Consider the following 22535-nt stretch of genomic DNA (forward strand, 5'->3'; position numbering starts at 1 on the left):
TAGACGTTGATAATGGGTTGATTTTAGGTTGGACGTTGACGTCGGCCTGACAGTGGGTTCTGACATAAACACGATTTTCATTTCCAAACAAAATGCAACGTCCCCCAACATTGAGGTACAACGTCAATTTGACTGCTGGGTAATTAATTATTTCATTTATTTTCCTTTGCATTAGTCTCTGTTTCAGTCAACCACTCCGGCATGTGTTTTACTTAGCAGATACAATTCCAGCCACATCCCAGAATTGGGAAACACCCATATACACTCACTCATGCACACTATGAACAATTTTGTTTTATTCAATTAGCCTGTAGCTCATTTCATTGAACTATGAGGGAAACCGGAGCAGTGTTACCCACTCAGTGCTAACCACTGAGCCACCGTGCCACCCACTGGGTAATTTGAGACCATAAATCTGCATTTCTATAAGCTTAAATAATTAGCCCTGTTTTAGATGTATGTTAACCTCTGGCTTTTTTTAGTTATTAATATGATTCTGTATGCGTGCATTGTTTGATTCAGCTACAGTAAATCAATACATGACATCAGAATCTGTCATTCTAACAAACCAGCATTACATCTTTAATATTAATTATGAACATAAGAGCATTTTGAGATATGATTGTTCTAGCAAAGCAATATAATTCACACTGACACGGTATGAAACAGACATCAGGTTCTTTCCTCTATCACTGCACTTAATTACTTCATTTACACTTCATGTCCCTCGAGCAAATTAGGAAACAGTTTATTCGTTCAGTCTCAAGATACACAAAGCAGACCTCTGACACTGAAATATGTGCATGTGTTGTACTTGTATGTGTATATTTTGGTTACATTACATTTTGTTTATCCATTTTAAATGCTGTACAGTCGCTCATTCCTTTCAATTTATGTTTATGTAGGGAAATTACCGGTCGGTCAGTCAATCTCTACCATCAAATCCCACGATGGCTGGTAATTTCTTCCACCCAATCGTTCATGCGCTAATTTCTGGGTTGCTCAAGGTGGTCTCCGAACAAGTTGAACGTTAATGAAATGAGCAAATCCATCTGGATCCAGACAGATTGCTCTGGATGGCGGTGAAATTCCATTAAATCTTGGCAAAAGAGACTGATATCCTGAGTTCTGGCCAAAGACAAGTGGCGCGGTGGCGGAATGTATCACAGGAAAAAGAAAAACGACACCCATCTCGACTAACCCAGCTAGTTTCCAGTAATCCACATATTTGTGATTGAGTAGGAATGGATTAGTTATGGTTTGCCTAAGGAAAATAAGCTATTAGTGCTGCAAACTGCATGTAAAGTAAGCCTATCGTGTCTTGCATTGACGTCTCTTTCTTTCATATCTCCTTCCGAAAACTTACTTCATTATTATTTGTGAACACTCGCCTGTTCTGTGAAGTTTCAGCAGATGCGCTGTGTTGACACGTCATTGTCTCTTTGATTGAAACTGTCCCTGAGAGCCTTGTTGTTTGGCATTGCGCTGTCCTCCTGACAGACGTGCTGAATAACAGACTGTCTCACCTACGATGGCAGATTTGAAAATATTATTACACAATAAAAGTGTGTTCAGGCAGGATTGCCTTTGAGGATTGAAATACAACTGCATAGTAAAACTATAGCGCAGTGTTGATGCTGCATTTTTGTAATATTCACATGCAAAGCCCATAAGTAGAAAGAGAAATACTAAGCAATGTTTTGTTTATAGAACATAGTTAGCTAAATTAACTTTTGTACAGAAATTGTAAAACTAAGCTGACAGATATTATATAGTACAATTCAAGAGTTCACACTTAGCTGATGATTTATAAAAGCTTGTTTGGCATGCTGTCCCGGGAGAGAGCCCCGAGCTCAAGGACTCCTCGAGTCCGGGGCTTCCTCCCGTTTGGCAGAGCAAGAGAGGATCTCAGAACTCAGAACTCCCCCGCTGCTGTAGCTAAAGGAACACAAGGGTTAGATAAATGCTTGGTTTTATGTATATTGAATGTCTTTGGATGGTGGGAGGAAACCGGAGCACCCGGGGAAAACCCACGCGGACACGGGGAGAACATACAAACTCCTCACAGAAACATCCGCCGATCCTAGGGTGCCAGGGCCGGCGGTGTTCTTGCTGTGGGGCTCGCAGTGCTAACCACTAAGCCACCGTGTCACCCAGTCAGAGGTAAAGGAGGAGGAAAAGGGGAGGGTTTCTTCCAAACGAAGATAAAGTGAATTGAAAACTGTCGTTATTTATAGTAGCTTAGGTCTCGAATGATTGGAAGATACTGATTAACAAATTCGAGATCAGCCGTGATAAATCATAAGCACGTGATCCTCCCGAAATTAGTTTATGAATAAACTTCACTTAGTTTTTTAAGAAATAAGATATTTACATAAATACTGCAAAAACAGCTTCTGTCTTATTTCTAGTCCAAATATCTAAAGATTCTTAGGCCCCGTTTACACTAGTTTTACTTTTAAAATGGCGTTTTAAAATGAAAACGATCTGCATCCACACTGTCGTTTCTGAACATCTCTCCCTCGACACTATACTGCTGAAAATGCACATCACATGACCACACACACACTCTGGCATGCACTGCGGCATATGGGCGCTTCTGAGCTCCAGCCAGTCAATTAAAAAAAATTACTGGAGTTTTCCGGAAGAGATGACAAAACAGGTGGGTGGCGGGAAATGGGTCTGAAATATGGGAGACTCCCGGGAAAAACTGGTGTTGGCAGGTCTGATTAAAGCCAACCAACAATTACAGACAGCCAATCTCCACGCTGGAATTTACACAAAGATCTCATGGCCGTGACGTAGCTTCAAAAAAATTTTTTTAAACCAGAAGAACACATTTGCTCTAAACAATGCATAAGCAACCAGTTTTCAATTTTTGTGCAATATATGTGTCCTAATAGTGATTTTAGCAATGTGGGACATATATTTAACTGTCAACGTCTTTAAATCCAGTTTACATTTCTGGAGATCGCAAATTATGTAGCCAGAGAAACGTATGGCTGCATTTCTTTTTTTAAATGAATGGTACAAAGGGGTATGACACCGTTTCTTTTCTAGCTAACCAGCTTTTCCGCTGTTACCATTTTGTCTAGTAGCTCAACACGTACGTCAACTTGAGACGCAGAGTGGAGTTGACTGCAACGATGGGATTCGAGTCCGGTAAAGAACAGTCTGGTGAAGAAACAAAAGCCAAAACACTGCAGTTTGGTTTAGGAAAGTAAAAAGTTTTTTTTTTTTTGCTCTTGGGTCATATTTTGCTCTCTTCAAGAATGTTTATATAACCAGAATGAGCCTGAGTTGAACAATATTGTTTTATTTGTCTAGAAAATACTTTCTGATTTAATAATTCTTTAAATATTTGGACTAGAAACAAGACAAAAAAACTCTAATTATGAAAAGCATTTTTAACACATTTTTAAAGGCATTTAAAAACGTGGTATTGCAGTTTAGAGAATGTGCCATGCTTTTCAATAGATTCTTTCTTCACACATTCAGCTTTTTAATGTATATATTTGCAAGAAGTTTCCATTAAAAAGGTTGTATGTAAATAGGACCCAAGGTTGAAATGGAGATGAATTACTTGCATCTCCCAAAAGAATGCTAATACAGTTTCTATTGTAATTTAGGTTGAGTCTTATCAGGATCTTTTAAGAATCTTTCAAGAGTAATCTAATGAGAGTAATTCTTTCTGGATCTACACTTTACAGCCACTTTATTAGATACTCTTGTTAAACTGCTAAGTAAATATCTATCAGCCAATTACAGAGTCGCAATGTAGACAGGGTTTCAAATCAGAATCCATCATAACAATTAGAATGATGTCTAAAGCTGTTATAACTTTCCATAATATGTTTTTACTGTATTTTTGATCAAATAAGTGCAACTTTGGTAAACATACGCAACCTATTTCAAAAACTGACCCCAGACTAGGACTGGGCAGTATGGCAAAAATGCAATCTTTATAATTATTTTCCAGATTGACTGATAAAGATATATACAGCTGATGTCAGAATTATTAGTCACCCAGTTTTTTTTCCCTCAATTTCTGTTTAACTGAAACAATTTTTTTCAACACATTTTTAAACATAATAGCTTTAAGTTCTCATTTCTAACAACTGATTTATTTTATTTTTGCCATGATTACAGTAAATAGTAATTTACTAGATATTTTTTCAAGATTTTTCTAGACAGCTTAAAGTGACATTTAAAGGCTTAATTAGGTTAATTAGGTTAACTAGGCAGGACAGGGTAATTAGGCAAGTTATTGTATAACAATGTTTGTTCTGCAGACTATCGAAAAAAAGCTTTAAGTGGCTAAGTATTTTGACCTTATTTTTTTTTTAGAAATTAAAAACTTCTTTTATTCTAGTCGAAATAAAAAAATAAGACTTTCTCCACAATAAAAAAAAATATTATCAGACATACTGTGAAAATTTCCTTGCTCTGTTAAACATCATTTGGGAAATATTTAAAAATTCAAAGGGGGGCTAATAGTTCTGACTTTAACTGTATCTTTCAATACAAGTTGTTAGTGCTTCCAGCTTTAAAAGAGTATCCCAACAATGACTGAAGCCACAAAGATTAGATGCTTTATTAAATAACATTTTAAAGTATTATTTATTAACAAAAACAGTTTACACATTACTCGGATTTTTTTTTCATTACTCAGATAATATACTTATGATTCAATTATTTATTCATTCATTCATTCATTTTCTATTTGGCTTAGTCCCTTTAATTATCCAGGGTTGCCACAGCGGAATGAACCGCCAACTTATCCATCACATGTTTTACGTAGCAGATGCCCTTCCAGCTGCAAACCATCTATGGGAAACATCCACACATACTCATTCACACTCATACACTACGACCAATTTAACCTACCCAATTCACCTGTACTGCATGTCTTTGGACTTGTGGGGGAAATCGGAGCATCCGGTGGAAACCCACACAAACATGGGGAGAACATGCAAACTCCACACAGAAACGCCAACTGACCAAGCCGAGGCTCAAACCAGCGACCTTCTTGCTGTAAGGCGACAGCACTACATACTGGGCCACCGCGTCACCCTATACTTACGTTATATATAACAATAAAATATTCTGTAGAACTGTAATTGACAGCACAAATACAGTACACAAACAAAAATATACTTATTGCATTTTGTAAAAATAAACAATTACAGATTGTATATATATATATATATATATATATATATATATATACATACATACATGCATGCATATATATTATATATATATATATATATATATATATATATATATATATATATATATATATATATTTTTTTTTTTTTTAAATGTTTTCCTTAGCTAAAATGGTAAAAAAAATTGTCATAAATTAAATTAACAGCTAATACTGCTGGCGGGAAAGTGAACCGAGCTCACTAAACAATACTGGGTGACGTAGCATATCTCTAAAATCAACTCTAGGACAATTACAGATTCCTGTTGTTGCATATGTGTGATTGGCTCGTCGATCAATAATGAGTAAAAATGTCTATAGCTTATCATCGTTAACGACATATTGTCTCGCAATTTCATATGATATCATTTATAGGCTCAGCCCCATTGTTTCCCCCAGCAACCTTTACCAGTAGAATCCAATCGTATTCTTATGTCCATTTTTATGTTTCAGTGTCTCATTATGATTGTCTCCAAATATTGATTACCTTCCAAAAGCAATCCTTTATGATTGTTTTAGGCTGACCTAAGGAGCTGTAAAATTGCCAGAAAGTTTGCTTTTTGACATGATGTAAAAAAGTGGTGAGGTTTACTTTTTGAAGGAGGTTGACATTTGAAGGATTTGATCCAATCACAAAGTTTTGACATGATGTAAATACTCAAATCCATTTAGTTATGAATTGTGCTGAGAAAAATTCCCAACGAGGCACATTAAAACTGGACGTGAAGTATGAAAAAAAAAAATCAATAGTGTAGCTTACATGGGATTCTCCTGTTAACACTTCATATTTCACCTCTAGCAACACCGTTAGGAATAGATGGGCAGTTTTGAAAGAAAATGTTTCAGTTATCATTATAATGAAGCTCATGGCTTTCCCCTTTTGGTCTCTGGACATGTCAGCAGGTGTTGCAGGGAGCATCCAGGTAGCAAAGAAACCAGGGCATTGGAAACAATATTAATGATGATTGAAAATGAAGTGCTTTTGGGCCTGTAATTAAAACACAGAGGGGCTTTGCAATATAATGCGCTGCTGCTCATTAGGGTGTTGGCCAGTGACACGTTTTATTAATGAACAGGCCCATATCTCCAGAGATTCCTCGGCAGAAATATCCTCGGTCTGTTCGAATCAAGCCCAAAAAGAAAAATGGCTTTTGGCTCAAGCTCAATATTTTAGTAATCCTTAGGTGTGTGTAGTCAATGAGGCAGTTAAACAGATGTTACCCAATATGCAATAAAGGGACAGGAATTTTGTAAATGCTCAAGTTTGTCAGCATAAATCTTAGGAACTACAGTCTATCCATTGGTGAAGATGCTCCTGCTGCCTCTCTGGGACCCTTGAGAGTATGGACATGGATGGATTTTGGCTTCAGTTGAGCTGAATTTATGGCTGCTATGCTGTGCTGTACATTTAAAGCTGGTTTATTTTCTGGTTTATTTTGGGCTGCTTGCATTCAGTAACATTTTATCTGTTTACACAGTGGTGGAAAAGAGAATCTGCCCTCGTGCCATGTAGGGTCAGACTGGTGATCGATTTTGCTTCGGCAAGTATAGAAGCTTCATAAAAGGTCTGCTTTCATATAAAGGCAGACTTTCACCTTATCATAACAGCTGTGCTTCTGGCCAATAGATTTAAAGATACTGACCATGAGGATTTTCTTTAAAATGCAGGCAAATAAATCTTATCAAACTACAGGATTTAGGCAACTCTAATTAGCTATTTTCACCACAGATTAGAGAAGTAAACATTAGCATGATGCCAATGGTTTTCAGAATAACTTAGTTTGTGTTAAACAGAACAAATAATGCTACATACAGTAAAACTCTAAGTGAGAGTGTTTTATTTATTTATTAATTTGTTCATTCGTTTTCCGTCAGCTTGAGCGGAATAAAACCGCACACTATTCCAACATATGTTTTATGCAGCGGATGCTCTTCCAGCCACAACCCAAAACCGGGAAACACCCATACACTCTCTCACTCAAGGACAATTTAGCTTACCCAATTCACCTATGTCTTTAACCTGGGGGTGGAAACCGGAGCACCAGGAGGAATCCCACGCCAAAATAGGAAGAACATGCAAACTTCACACAGAAATGCCAACTAGTCCAGCTGGGACTCGAAACAGCAACCTTCTGGCTGTGAGGGAACAGTGCTAACCACTGAGCCAGTGCTTTTTTGCATTTATTTTATCTTAAAGTTAAATCCATCTCAGTCTGGTGAATGTTTTTTTTTTCACCAGATTTTAGGAAGCCAAACAATGTTTATGTAGTAAAAAATTAATTGTTCATTTATTCGTTCTTCCATTGAAACCAACGAATCAACAAATGAAGGAACTAATGAACCAACCAACGAACAAACCAACCAATGAACCAACTGACAAACTGGCCAACAAACCAAACAACAAACTGACCAATGAACCTACAAACTGACCAACCAACCAACCAACCAACCAACCAATTAATTAATCAATCAGCTGTTAATATAGTGGTTTTGACCCATGAAACATTGCCACTACAAAAATAAATAAAATTTCATAATTCTTATTTTTATTTAAGTATTTTTATTTTAATTTAAGTATTTTACAACATACTTTGTAAAAATTGATGTGAATTAAACTGCACAACTCAAAAGAAACAATGATAATCAAAAGGATAAGAGTTGGCTCTCTATAAAACAAAATTATTGACTTTATTTTATTTAACATTCTCACATTTATAAGGAAAAAATGTCGTTATGGATGTGACAGATGTGAAATTGCCACTTGGGCCATTGTTACCTTCTCTGCTATCCTGCTTTCAAACAGTGATATTGCAGAGTGATGGCGCTGCAGATGTGCAGTCATGGTTATACATGTAAAACAATGCTTGCAGAGTTATTTTTTGCTCACCGTTTTCTTTTTTTTTTTAATTGGCATTATACTTATCGGCAAAACCGAAATGTCCTCACACCGCAGATTTGAAACACACCAGCACTTTCTCGTACTGTTGCCTCACTTCACCGGCGTTTCCTTGTACTGTTACCTCAGTCTCACATCACGACCGCTCGCAATGTTAAAGTGTGGAATGATGGTCAAGCGCCCCCTAACTTTAGACCATAGTGATTGGATATTTACTCATGGGCAGGAGTTTCCTCATCTCAGCTCATAGACTTAGAGGCACACACAGTCAATTTTGGGAGATAAAAAACGCACATAAATTATTTAAACGCAAAACCGAGAAAATGGCAATTCTCAAGTGTGGACGGTTCAATATTATATTGAGAACCGTGGCATCCCTAATATATACACATATAAATCAGTTCAACATGTATCCAAGTACACATGTGCATGGTGATCCACCCCAACAATGATCATTCCTCCTTCATGACTACTAATTATAGCTCAAAAAAAGCATTTAATGACCATTTATTGTCTTATATAATGGCTCAATTAGGGTTTCAAACACGGAAAGATGTAAACTGACACTACTAGATATACATATATGTTTACCAATCTATAAATAACCAAAATCTCTTAAAAATTCTCTTAAATTCTTAAACAACAGCAGATATCTATAGTAACCAGGTTTTGTTTTGCTGGCCCTGCAGATGAAGTGGATTCTTTCATGTCTTATAACTACATTCATCATGGTATTTGCACAAGAGCTGATTATGGATATGATTTTAGTTTGATCAATCAGAAAATTGTAAATGAATGATGTACCTGTAAATCCTCATCCATTTCCGATCAGCTAGTTTTTGATTGGCTGTATAAACATAGGTGGCTACTCAGACAGTCAAAGAGACACTTTTTTTTTTCCCAGCACACGCTTTTCACTGAAATCTGTCAGGTAATAGAGACAATTTATCTGCGCTTTTCCCACCAAAAAACTGTTTGCGTGGCACTTTTCTGGGTGGGCTGTTTTGTGAACCTGTCACAATGTATTGTCGGCCTTGCAAAGAGACTGAATCATAACTATATTGTAGCAAAACCATTGCCAATGAGATATTGCAATGCAAAAACTACTGCGAGCATCTCTTATAAAGACTTTTTAAAAGTGTGTTTATCATTGTGTCTGACTAATCAGAATTTCTGACCCCCTCACAATTTTAGTCTAGTAACTATCTTACAAAAGAAAACAATAGTGTAAAAAATGAGTAAATGTAGTCCATTTTTGTACTAAATTAGGACTAACCTGGTGGTTGTAGTACCCCACTTAACGTAATGCTGTTTTCATGTTATAAACACTAAAATACTCATGTCCCAGAGCATAATAAATATGTTTTATGTTTAGCCTTTTGAACACACTTTAGTTGAATCTACTTTTAGCTAGAAGATAGCTGTAATCTTATGCATTACCCCCAATTAGACCGTAAAAGCAAAACAGCCAGCATGAGTGCAGGGTATTCAGCTTTACTATGTAATGGGTTTATTTTTAAACATGAAAATACATGTTTTGGCTGAAGAGTGTAGAGAATGCTAAAGATGGGTATGTCTTTACAGAAAGCTATTAATATCTGTCAGTCATGAATATCAGTCATGCTGTCGTGGCCAATAACATAGTATTTTGGCAAATACATACATACTTTATGTATTTTACCCTGAACAGATCCTAGAACAACTGTACTGCTATAAATTATTTATTATTATTATTATGATTATTATTATTATTTAAAAGATTATCAGATAGAATAATAAAAAATGCACTTCACTTAAACCCATACCTAATAAATCCAGAGAATGTGTAAGTGCTGTCATAATTTCTTTTCCATATTTGACATGTCATTTGACATGTCTATATCAATCAGGAAGTAGAAAACAAAATATTTTTGCATTATTATTAAAGTCATAAACAATCTTGAATTCATGTCCAAATAGTAAGAACTGTATGTTGATATCTATTTATTTTCTAATGTTACAGTAAAGCATCTAACACTGAGTTTAACAGTTTTTATTAGCAATATTGCAGCAATAATGCATTACACAGAATGCTAAAATTGTAGCATGTAAGTTTTCCTTTGTGAAAGCAACTCACGATTAATCACAGCTCATGTTTTTGCTGTAGCTGATTCAACTTTGTGCCCTTTCTAGTTTATTTGCTAGAACTCTGACTCTGGCTTGTTATACGCAGCTCGACCTTGAAATAAGTTATCTGTGAATGTCTCTATTTTCCAAACAGTGTGATCTTTTCTGTTTTCACAGACGGAAATAATGAGAAATGACATGCATACATTTTCGTAACTTACAGTATATTTATTCCTCATCGCTGGCGTGTATTAACCTGGACATATTTCGTGTGTTGAAATAACAATGTGACATTGTTTATCCGCTTCGAATGTTATCACTTAATTGAATAGGCATTATCAGAGGTTATCAGCTGATAGATATGGGGCAGTAGGAGCCTTCTGCACCTATACGTAGGCTCAGAAAGATGTTGTCATTCATCCACATGGTTAATCACCTATACTAATAGAGAAGACTCTTGATCCAGATCTGTTTTTACATTACTGTAACGGTTGGGTTTAGGGTTGGGGTAGAGTTAGGGTTAGACGTTAATAAAATACAATTAATGGGAAATTGAAAGAATTGGGATGGATGATAACAGGCTTCTGAGCCTACTAGTAGGCGCAGAAGGCCCCTACTGACTCATATTAATCAGCTGATAACCACTGATAATGGCTATTCAATCAAGTGATAACATTCAAATCAGCTGTGTTGTTTTGGGGTCAAAAAGTACTCCACAAATGTGATATATTTTGTTTACAGCATATTGAATGCCACTATCATTTGTTCTCTCTTTAATGATATTTTCATACGTTTTTTCTCTTAATACAATGGGGTAAATGCACATGGCCTTTTCATTTTCAGACAGCCAGCTCAATGGCTTTCAGTGAACTGTCTTTCAAGCTAAAAAACAAAAAACAAAATAAAAAACAAGGCATTTAAGTTGTCTTTTAAAATCAGCAATCTTCACTGCCTGATGATATATATATATACATACATACATACATACATATATACATACATACATACATACATACATACATACATACATACATACATACATACACACATATATATATATATATATACATATATATATATATATATATATATATATATATATATATATATACATATATATATATACATATATATATATATATATATATATATACATATATATATATATATATATATATATATATACATATACATATATATATATATACATATATATATATATATATATATATATATATATATATATATATATATATATATATATATATATATATATATATATATTAAAGAGGATCTCAGACCATACAAGAAGCACTTTGTTAATTTCCATTTTTTTCCCCTCTTTAAAACATAAAAATCAATTTTACCCCAGTATTTAGAGTTTACACGGTCTATCGTCTCGTTCTATGCTTACCTTGAAAAACTAAATTAATGCTTAAGTTTATTTAAGTGATTATATTTTAATTACATTACATTGTCCATGCTCTAAAAGAAACTGTCACAGATTGGGAAGGATGAAGGAGTGAGGACCCAATTGCAGACAAAATAATTTATTATGAAATAAAACAAGAAGGCAAACAAACTACCCTGAGGGGAAAAAAATGAACCAAAAGGCAAAAAAACAAACTTGACTGGGCTGGCAAGACAAAGCAGGGACAGACACAACAGGACAGGGAAAGATTGACGACGAACTGGCACAGGACAGCAGACATGAGGAGAATATAAGCAGAATTTAATTAATACACAGGTGAACAAACAGGAGTTAAACATGTGAATCTAATAAACTAATAATGGGTTAACAAGGAGGGTGGGAATAGACAATAGACGAGAGAGCACATGACACAGACAACACAAGCCATGTGCTCACATAAAACGGGAAAAGAACACATAGCCAATGAGAAAACTCATTAACCGCATTCACAATAACAGGACAAGACTGAAGCACTGGCCACAATGTAAACACAGAGCCACGTGCTTGGACAACACAAATAGACGCAAGACACGAGCACATGATAGATGATCACCTTACCACGCGCTCAAATACATGCAACGCACGTTTCATCTCCCCATCAACCAAAATCGAAATCAACTAGACGGAGATGCTGAGAATGAAACAGCATGTTCTGCGCACACCCACGACGGCGCGCGAGCATACAGAGACACACACAATGACAGATACAGGACAAGACAGAGCTAGAGTCCGGACTCTGCCACCAAAACAAGAATTTACAAGACCCGAGTGGCAGAACCCTGACAGGAACCTAATAAAATTGTAAATAGTCACATTAACCTTTTACCAAAAGTTTATAGTTGGCAGTTGAAAAACACTAGTGCATATAGCCCATTCAGTTTAAGGATATTTTGATGTCAAGTAAAAAACGAAAGAGTGTTTACATGGGTCACATTTTATAGTTTATATGGGTTTTCTTTCATTTAGGTCTACTTGTAGTCTCCTTTATGGAATCCTAAAATGCAAATTATTCTCTAATGCAATTTAATGCCATCTGATCTTGACCTCCCTTACTAAAAAAGTAATCTTTCGAATGATAATGCAAATATTTATACCTAAAGGGTCCATACTGATATCTCAGTACAATATTGCATAGTACAATGCAGGATAATGCATTAAAATAATAATAATATAGTATTAATACACAATGCAAGTATACCTTGTGAAATTTCTAGGTGCTAATATGTACCATTAAGGTATCAATATGTACGCTTGAGTACAAACCTTTTGAAAGAGTACCGCAACAGTGAGGGCTTGTGTACTTTTTTTGTCTTTGAATGTTATCACTCAATGGAATGGCCATTATCAGTGGTTCTCAGTTGATAGATATGGCCAGGTGGGGGCCTTCTGCGCCTACTAGTAGGCTCAGAAGGCTGTTATCATCCAACCACATGATTAATCGGCTGTATTAACAATTAATTAAGACTCCAGATCCAGGTCTCTTTTTACATTACTGTGACGGTTGGGTTTAGGGTTGGGGTAGGAGTAGTCATTAATAAAAATACAATAAATGGGAAATTTTATAAATGATATAAATTATTTTCGTTAACGTCCAGCCGCAGCCATCCATCATCTATAGCTGATTAACCATGTGGATTGATAATTACAGCCTTCTGAGCCTACGAGTAGGTGCAGAAAGCCTCTACTGGCCCATATTTATCAGCTGATAACACCCATTCAATCGAGTGATAACATTGAAATTGGCTGCTAAGAGTGTGGTATGACTTAATCTCATAAAAATGTCATTACAAACATCAGTTGCTTTCACAGATCTTGCTAAATGCCATTATATTATAGCATTGCAGATTTCTCAAGGGCATTTATTAGTAGAATCATGCAAAAAGAAAACACTTGGTCTCATTCATGACATTCTCAGAGCTGTACATACTGTACATAAGATACAGCACAAACAAGCAGAGCAGAACTACCTGCAGCAATAATAAAGCCTAGGTTGACCAGATGCAGCTGATTCCCCTACACTACAGTGTCCATGAATACATATTAAAACACTTCACCCACCTCTAAAAGCGGACATCTTGTACCAGCGCCTTCATGCATTGAAAGCACTGACATTACTGTCGATTATATGCTAATCTTAGCTAGCAGGCATTATCTCTGGATGATCTGTGTCAGTAATTACATGCCTTGTGTGAGGAGAAATAGCTCTCATCATTCCACTGCAAGAAAAGGCACTTTAGCGAAAACGCATGTTTGTCTGAGCGGAGCTGATGTTGGTCTGCATGTTGGCACCTGCGTGTCATACGTTCAATTAGAGGTGATGACGTTGGTTTTCACAGCACTGTTTTTAGGCTCTTTGTGGATCACCCCACTTTTATTCCCAAATAGGCACAGCGTGAGATTTTCAGACCTTCGTTGAGGCTGAGAGCATTTCTTTTGTGTCGGCAGCTTTTTCTTCTTTCATATCTGCCACCCTTTGAAGTGCACGGTATATTTTAGAACCGAACCACCTGATGGTCAATTATATAACTATTTTTGTGCTCGAGTAAGTACTTAATTAATAAAGAAGCAATTACCGGTGAAGCGGTAAAGATGAAAGAGGTCTGAGCATTTTGGGATGTCACGAAAAATAAAATGTGTAGATCCCACTGAGCAACAAATTAGTCATTAGAAACAATGAATGTATACTGTATGTGGTCACAGTGGTGATGTTTTTTTGCCACATGCTAGCAATGTAGCCGCATGGTGGGCTTTCGTGAGGAGGAGAATTGAAGGAACGGAGACGATGACACACCCTGCGGTTTAGTGGCATTTGCCTGCTGACAGCAAAGTAAGTCTGACTGTCATAAGAATGGCTCCATTCACTGGGATGACCTTTACAATGTGTTTTTTTTTTCTTTTATATTACCATAATATTGATTTCTCTTCCGTGACATTGCACAGCATCGTTTTACGACCCCTGCGAGTTTCGTCAATGACAATGTTACATTGATTTGAAATCTTTATAGCCAGAATAAGCCATCGTTTGATATTCCTTAATAATATCGTCAATGCAAACGTTCACCGAGGGATATTTTGTAAGCGTTTTGTCAACGCTGTGGCAATCTTTGCTTCTTTTAAATGGGTAATCAACAGAACTGCACGGAATGATTTGTTTGCTGGAATTATAGTGACAGGATAAGCAATAATCATAGCTACATGGAAGTGAATTCCTCATCTCCTGTTTTCTCATGAGTGGGAATGATTGACTGGATTATTTTTACCTTTGAAGTTTGTCGTGAGAACTTCCATCTGTTCACACTGAGATGATTCCAGACTTTCTGTTCTTTACTGTTATGTAGTAAATATTTAAATTATTTAAAATGTCATAAAATATATTTTAATAAAATGCTAATACTACTGTCTACTATCAAACACTTTAATACTATTAAGTGTAATCATAAAAAATGGTGTATTATTTGATGAGTTTTTAACCACCAGAGATGAAAACACAATTTCTAGCAATGTTATGCAATTTGACAGACATGTAGCTTTTTTCTTCGTTTTTAACAGTTGTAACATTACATATCTCCTTAAAATGAGCATAATTTATTAGACGAATTTGCATATGCATTCATATTTTTGAAGGTTTTGATTTTTTATTTGGTCATACCCTTTTTGTAAATGACCCATATATATCTGTTCAAATGTGAAGGTTCACCTTTTTTTAATAATTATAAATATGATGTTCACTGTTAACAATATCCTGCAGAATCTACAGTAACTGGCAGCAGTTCACCAGTCATGTACTGTACATCAATTACAGCAAAATTAGCACCATTTATCTTGTTGTATATGTATTTACTGCATTGTATGTATATCTTTCCTGTAAAATATACGGTAATTTTCACAATGCAACTTTAAAATACAGTAACATACTGCATAACTGTCCTACAGTAAAATACAGTTCATTTCCCAGTTAAATACTGTGGCATATTCATTTAAGAAAAAAAATCTTTATTTACAATAATTCTATAAATAATACAAAACATTGATAACAGCATCATACATTCATTTATTAATTTTTCTTCAGCTTAGTACCTTATTTGTCACCACAGCGGAATTAACCGGCAAATATTCTGGCATATGTTTTATGCAGCGGATGCCCTTCCAGCTGCAATACAGGACTGATAAACACCCATTCACATTTGCATTCACACACGCACTCGTATACTACGGCCAATTTAGTTTATCCAATTCACCTACACCGAATGTTTTTGAAGGGGAAACCAGATCGCCCAGAGGAAACCCCTGCAAACACGGGAAGAACATGCAAACTAAATACAGAAATGCCAACTGACCTAGCCGAGATTGAACCAGCGACCTTCTTGCTGTGAGGCGACAGTGCTAACCACTGAGCCACCATACCGCCATCATACATACATTGTAATATTATTTATAAATTTAAATAATTAAAACTAATCTTTTATTTTTGATAGATCAGGTACAGGTGGCTTGGTCAGATCAGCAACATGCATTTTTATTCTCTGTTTTGCTCTGAACTTTTTTCTTCTTCTTCTTCTTCTGAATTGTAGACATAAATATTTTGTAAATAAACAGTGATCAACTGTGAATTCCAGCTCTTTTGATGGTCTGCGTGCAAACATTCTCAAATTGCTTATGCTCAAAACACAGACTGCCGAAATGAATGCTGAACGGCGGATGTAAATGGCACAGAAAATGACAACCTTCTGTAACAGATGGCTGTCTTATTTGTCTACTTGTCTTTTGCTCTCTTCTTTGAATACAGTCATTTGAACAGCTGCTCCGGCGAATGTATTTCTGTTTAATTACGCCACGTTCATAATAAGAGACAATCCGAGAAAACACAAAAATTGGGAAAGCTTGTGCAGGTGCGGATATATATTTATAAAGACTCAACCAAAAAGGTCAACATCTGAATGAAGTTTTGTTTGGATGTGCGATACATATTTCTCTGAAGTAATATTTCAAACGAACATAATAACAATGTCTCATGGTCATTGTCATGATAAATGTGCTATGATAAACAATAAACAGCACAGTATAAGTAGACATGTCAGTGTCATTCAAATGCTGCAGGGAATGAATGATGCTTAACCAAATAAAGGATTACATGCAGTGAGAAAAATAAAAGTGGTCATTCAGATGTAAATTTCACCTCGTCAAGAACCTTGGCTGAGAGCACATGTGATGCTGAAATCCAGTCCCATGTGAATCTGTCTCTAACCTCATCAGACAGTATATATTACTATCAAGCACATGCATGGTAAATTGAAAAGTCCTATCTTTAAGTGCACATGCTCAAGGCCTCACGTTGGCATTTTCAGTCATTTACGCTTGCATTAGGTGCAGTAAAGTGACATAAACAATATGAATGTCTGGATCTCCTAAGAAAACATTTCTGTAATTCTTTAAAAAAATTATACGTTTTCTGTTTCTGTAGAGTACTGGAGAAAATAATTTCCTCTCAATAGCATTCCTCTCGATTATTTCAACCTTAATAACACCATTTGAACACAATAAGTACAGAGTACTTTTTAATGTAAATACATAGTAGTTAAAGAGGTGGTCCACTACGATATCACATTTTAAACTTTGGTTCATGTGTAATGCTGTATGAACATAAACAATATCTCTGAATGTAAGATACTCAAATTTCAAGACATTGGCTTTTACAGAGTTAGCTCAAAGCCTACAGAGAACGAATTTGGGGACTACAAAAAATAAATAAATAAATAAATAACATCCGGGTTAATGAGATCACAAACGTTTCTGGTTAAGGGCATTCACTGTGCACACACCTTGCTCAGGAAAGCAGTGTGGCCACAGATGCGTTAGTAGAGAAAACATTTAAGTTTTACCATTCTTTTTTATCTATCCAGTTGATCTACATGTCTGGCAGGAGAACTTTTAGGATAGCATAAAAAAGGGTCAAGCTTTAAATAGGAAAATTATCCAAACTCTTTTTCTTTTTTTTTTTTAAATTAGAGAAGCAAATGGTCTTATCCGATATATGAATGTGTGTAAGCTAAGCTTTTTAGCTAAGCTAAAAGTGCTTCCACTAGACCTGGAGATCGGCTGAAAGAGTTTAAAAAGGATACAATGATTTGATTTGTTTGCAAAGCTCCAAACTTTCTTCATGAGGGTCCACTGTAGTCTGTTACTGAAGATCTGAGTGCAAACTAAATAAATTAGTATTGCCATATTCATAGTTCACCTATTTCATTTGTATGACACTTTTTAGGTGCACCTGTTCAACAGCTTGTTGACGCAAATTTCTAATCAGCCTATCACATGACAGCAACTAGGCATGTAGACATGGTCGAAACAATTTGCTGCAGTTCAAACAGAGCACCAGATTGTAGAAAAAAGGTGAATTAAGTGACTTTGAACGTGGCATGATTTCTGTTGCCAGAAGGGCTGGTCTAAGTATTTCAGAAACTGCTGATCTACAGGGATTTTCATGCACAACCATCTAAAGTGTTAACAGAGATGTCTAAAAAGGAGAAAATATTCAGTTAATCGGCATTTATGTGGCCGCAAATGCCTTGTTGATGCCAGAGGTCAGATAAGAATGGCCAGACTGGTTGGAGCTGATAGAAAGGCAAAAGTACCTTAAATAACCACTCGTTACCACAGAGGTAAGCAGAAGAGCACAACACGTCCAACCTTGAGGCGGATGAGCTACAGCAGCAGAAAACCACACCAGATGCCACTCCTGTCAGCAAATGACAGGAAACTGAGGCTACAATTTGCACAGGCTCACCTAGTCTAATGAATCTCGATTTCTGCTGCGACATTCGAATGGTAGGGTCAGAATTTGACATCAACAACATGAAAGCATGGATCCATCCTGCCTGCCTTGTATTGACAGTTCAGGCTGCTGGTGGTGCAGTAATCTGCAGCAATTGCATAATGCTATCATGTCAATATGGACCAAAACCTCAGAGAAATATTTTGAGTGCCTTGTAAAATCTATGCCATGAAAGATTAAGGCAGTTCTGAATACGTATTAATTTATTTATGTATTATTTATTTTTTTATTTTTCACAAGTACATAGGGATACCCAGAACTCCAGATTAACATAATAGAAGTGCCACCACCAAGTCTTAGAGGTGGTGGCAGCAGCAGAATATGATTTAGTAGTGCTGCACATGTAATATTAATAATATTACAAGATTTCTCCTTAAGAAATTCATATTTGGCAGTAGCTTGAGGTAAGAGTAACTGCTGCTTGAGTTGGTATGGAAACAAAAAAAAAGGTCTGTGAAACCACATAGTAACTCGGTGCAAAACAGTAAAGACATTTAGAAAATAAATACAACTGTGAAACAATTGATGTGGATTAAAATCTGTATTTATATGATATATTCAATGAGCCCGTATTCATTTATTTTTAAGAAAGAAGCAATATATAATATGATATAACATACCATAATATATAATATAATATAATATAATATAATATAATATAATATAATATAATATAATATAATATAATATAATATAATATAATATAATATAGGGTGACGCAGTGGCACAGTAGGTAGTGCTGTCACCTCACAGCAAGGTCGCTGGGTTGCAGGTTTGAAGACATGTAGTATAGGTGAATTGAATAAACTAAATTGAGTAAATCCATAGCGTACGTGTGTGAATGAGTGTATATGGGTGTTTCCCAGTAAAGGGTTGCAGCTGGAAAGGCATCTGCTGCATAAAACATATGCTGTATATGGCGGTTCTATTATGCTGTGGCGACCCCTGATAAATAAAGGGATTAATAAAAATAAATGAATGAATATAAAACAAACAAAAACAATTCCAGTGTATTTGTCATGCACATATTTTTTAAGAGCTTGGGTTGTATAGCTTTAAGTTTCTTTATCTATGGATGTACATTTATGGTATTATGAATTCAATTTTAAGGTTGTGTTATTGGCGGCTGCCCCGCTGGTGGATGTCCAGTGTGATGGGTATGCAGTGTAATCCAGCTCGCCCTTTCCAGCAAATGTGTATTTGAAGGACAGATAAGAGACATCAAGGCCTTGACTGGGGACTCTCTGGTCTCAGGGGCGTCTGACTGTAAATGCTTACAATGCTGTTAAAAACAAGCTGGCTGCCCGAGAAGTTAATGAAACGCTGTGACTGACAAGCCTCCTGGCTGTAATCTGTCCACTGCGGATAACTGTGTCAGTTCCCTTTGTTGGTTTTGGTTTTAAATGCTTTGGGAAAGTGGAGAAAACTTATTCTCTATGAATGAAGAATCACAAGTGAGATCTCTTTAACAGCTCGACAGTTTCTCTTAGACAGCAGAAAAGTTGAATGGAGAGCAAATACAGACTTTTGCTTGTCAGATTTTTTTATTCTCCTCCTTGTGGAATACAGTAATTTCACATTTGAGAGGAATTTTAAGTCATGTCTCAAACTGTGCACAAATCTAGTTCGTATAGTCAAATTAAATAGGAGATGTGTCGTCTACTTGTCAATAACAACTTTAAAAAAAAAAAAAAAACTAAATTATTTGTTATACTTGTGCTGTTTAATTAGAAAAAAATGACTTGTCACAGTTGTAGGTGCTTGTGCTCTTTCTGTCATGTTATGCTGTTGTCACATGTTTATGTTTTGTATCTCTCTACGTGCATTTGTTGCGTGTCTGTAGGTGCATTCGACTTTATGCATTGCTGCGCAGATCGATCGAAAACTGTCCTAAAGCGGTGCATGCTGGTTAGAAATGTTGTCGGGCTTGACACTGCGCCAATGTCACGTGACTGTCACGTGGCATCAAAGTTCCATTTGTTGTTTAAGAATTAATCAAAACACCTTGTTTTGGGGTTTAAACTAATATATATTGGACAGTTTTATATTTAAAAATGTATATAAATGTGAAGTACTTCAGCTGTGCATATTCAGCCTCACCCATATTGCAGCGACAACCTAGTGCCTTGTTGTCAGTTTCTCTGTTTTGTTAGGACTTTCGTCTGCCTTTTATTTAGACTCCAAGAACTGTTTTCCTGGAACTACTCAACTCTCACCTTGCCTCTGTGTTTGGGTTGTTTGTATTTAATTTTGCACTAATTAAACTTCCTTTCAATTGGATGTATATGAGTTTTTTTTGTGAATGTGACAGAACAAACTGACTACAACACAGAAAATCCAGAAAGTGTTATGCAGATCCAGAAAGTGTCATGCAGATTACAGAATTTTTATCACATAGCAATGCTCGAATCAATCACCAAGAGAAATTAATGACAGCTACCAATCAGGCCATCCAGATTATTGTCACGCAGGTAACAGCATTTACATGTACCACTCAGGTCCAGCAGCTCAACAGGACCTCGGTCAACATAACCACGTTACAACAACATAACATGACAGAAAGAGCGCATGCACTTACAACCATGACTTGACTCCTCACAAGTAATAACTGAATAACACTCTTAATTACCATCTTAACAACTGAAACAGCAGACTCTTGAAGCAAAATTTTATATTATATCTGTAACATTTTCCACTGGCTGTCAAAACAAACACAGATAATAGCCCCTTTTCACACAGTAATACCATAAACTATTACTAAAATTGCCAAAATGACTTTACTGGTAAATTAAACTGTTCACACGAGCACTGATGTTCCTTTTTTTTTCCAGAAAAGCACCATTCACACATTTATTCCAAATATTGTTAGTCTAACATCATTAACCAGAAATGACCTCTAAATGGCTGCGCTAGTATTTGTAAACATGAAGTGTATCAGTTGTTTGTTGTTGTTGTTGATTGCTTCATTTTTATTCAAAACTTTTGCATTCAAGCAGCTGCATTTGTTCCAGAGACAAAACAATATACTGAACTATAGGAGAAAAAATATTGTCGCTAGCCTCCGTTGGTAGAGGCGCTACCTGCAACTAAAAATAACAGATATGTTTACACATATGGCTATACAGAGGTCTGTGTGATCATTACATCCATATTCTGTAGATATAAGAAAAGCATTGTGAACAACTCCAATGAAGAGTTGTGGAGGAACACTTTTCACATGTCGAGAGGTACATTTGAGTATGTGCTGCAGCTTGTGAGACACTCTTTGAAAAGAAAGACTACCAATGTTGTGCATAAATCAGACTCACCAGTTGGCAAATCGAACTTCCCTTCACGTGCATGCACATCACGCATCTGAATGCAGCACTTGCAGGAACCTCAAAGCGGTTTCTCACAAGAATTTACTGACCATTTTGTCCACATTTGGCACTAGAAAGGAACATAGAAATGTCTTATTAAGGAGCAGCAACTACTGTAATTGTGTCTGAACAAAGAGTTCAAAGGCTTTTAATTTAATAAATAGTGTGGATGTGAAAGCGTCATCTGTGACAGAATGTTCTGATTGGCCTGGAGTAAATTCAATTCAGTTCATCTTAAGTTCTATAGCACTTTTTTACAATGTGGATTGTGTCAAAGCAGCTTAACGTAGATGAAGTTCTAGAAAATCAGTCTGATCTCACAAGGACACGAAACTATTTTACATATTGGCAGTTTAATTATTGTTTAGTTAAGTTCAGTCGTATGAAAATGTACGATTCTAAAAATAAGGCATGGCAATGAACCCCCCCCTAAACCCAACGGTCATTGAGGGACAAGCAAATCATACTAAATTGTACAATGAGCTCTTATGAACTCATTTGAATTAGCCACTAAATTAAAACAGTTATTAATTGCTGTGAGATTGTGTTGAGTTAATTGAAACTGATTCAGTTCAGTGTAATGTAAATGTCACAATGTTCAACAATGCAGAGCTCCACTAGTCACAAACAAGCAAGCCAGTGAGTATGAACAAACTTTGCCA

At 36.0% G+C, this 22535-nt stretch overlaps 1 protein-coding gene across 18 annotated transcripts in view; it reads right to left on the reverse strand.

The window, feature by feature from the left end:
• LOC147834839 (uncharacterized) overlaps positions 1-22535 on the reverse strand; it is a 245798-nt gene that overhangs the window by 96588 nt on the left and 126675 nt on the right. For 7 of the 18 annotated variants that reach the window (XR_015502687.1, XR_015502694.1, XR_015502693.1 and 4 more), the window contains one exon: positions 21823-21943. The exons of 5 other annotated variants lie outside the window; for them this stretch is intronic. Coding sequence is in view for 2 of the 13 variants with exons in the window: in XM_087273825.1 (XP_087129951.1) it covers positions 3066-3174 (109 nt within the window). In the remaining 11 variants the exon portion in view is untranslated. Of the gene's footprint in view, positions 1-3065; positions 3175-21822; positions 21944-22535 lie in introns of those variants that run through there. 6 more of the 18 variants (XR_015502688.1, XR_015502706.1, XR_015502704.1 and 3 more) reach the window with 2 other exon arrangements.

Source organism: Danio rerio, chromosome 11 (assembly GCF_052040795.2).
Source record: "Danio rerio strain M-AB ecotype USA chromosome 11, GRCz13ab, whole genome shotgun sequence".
NCBI lineage: Eukaryota > Metazoa > Chordata > Actinopteri > Cypriniformes > Danionidae > Danio > Danio rerio.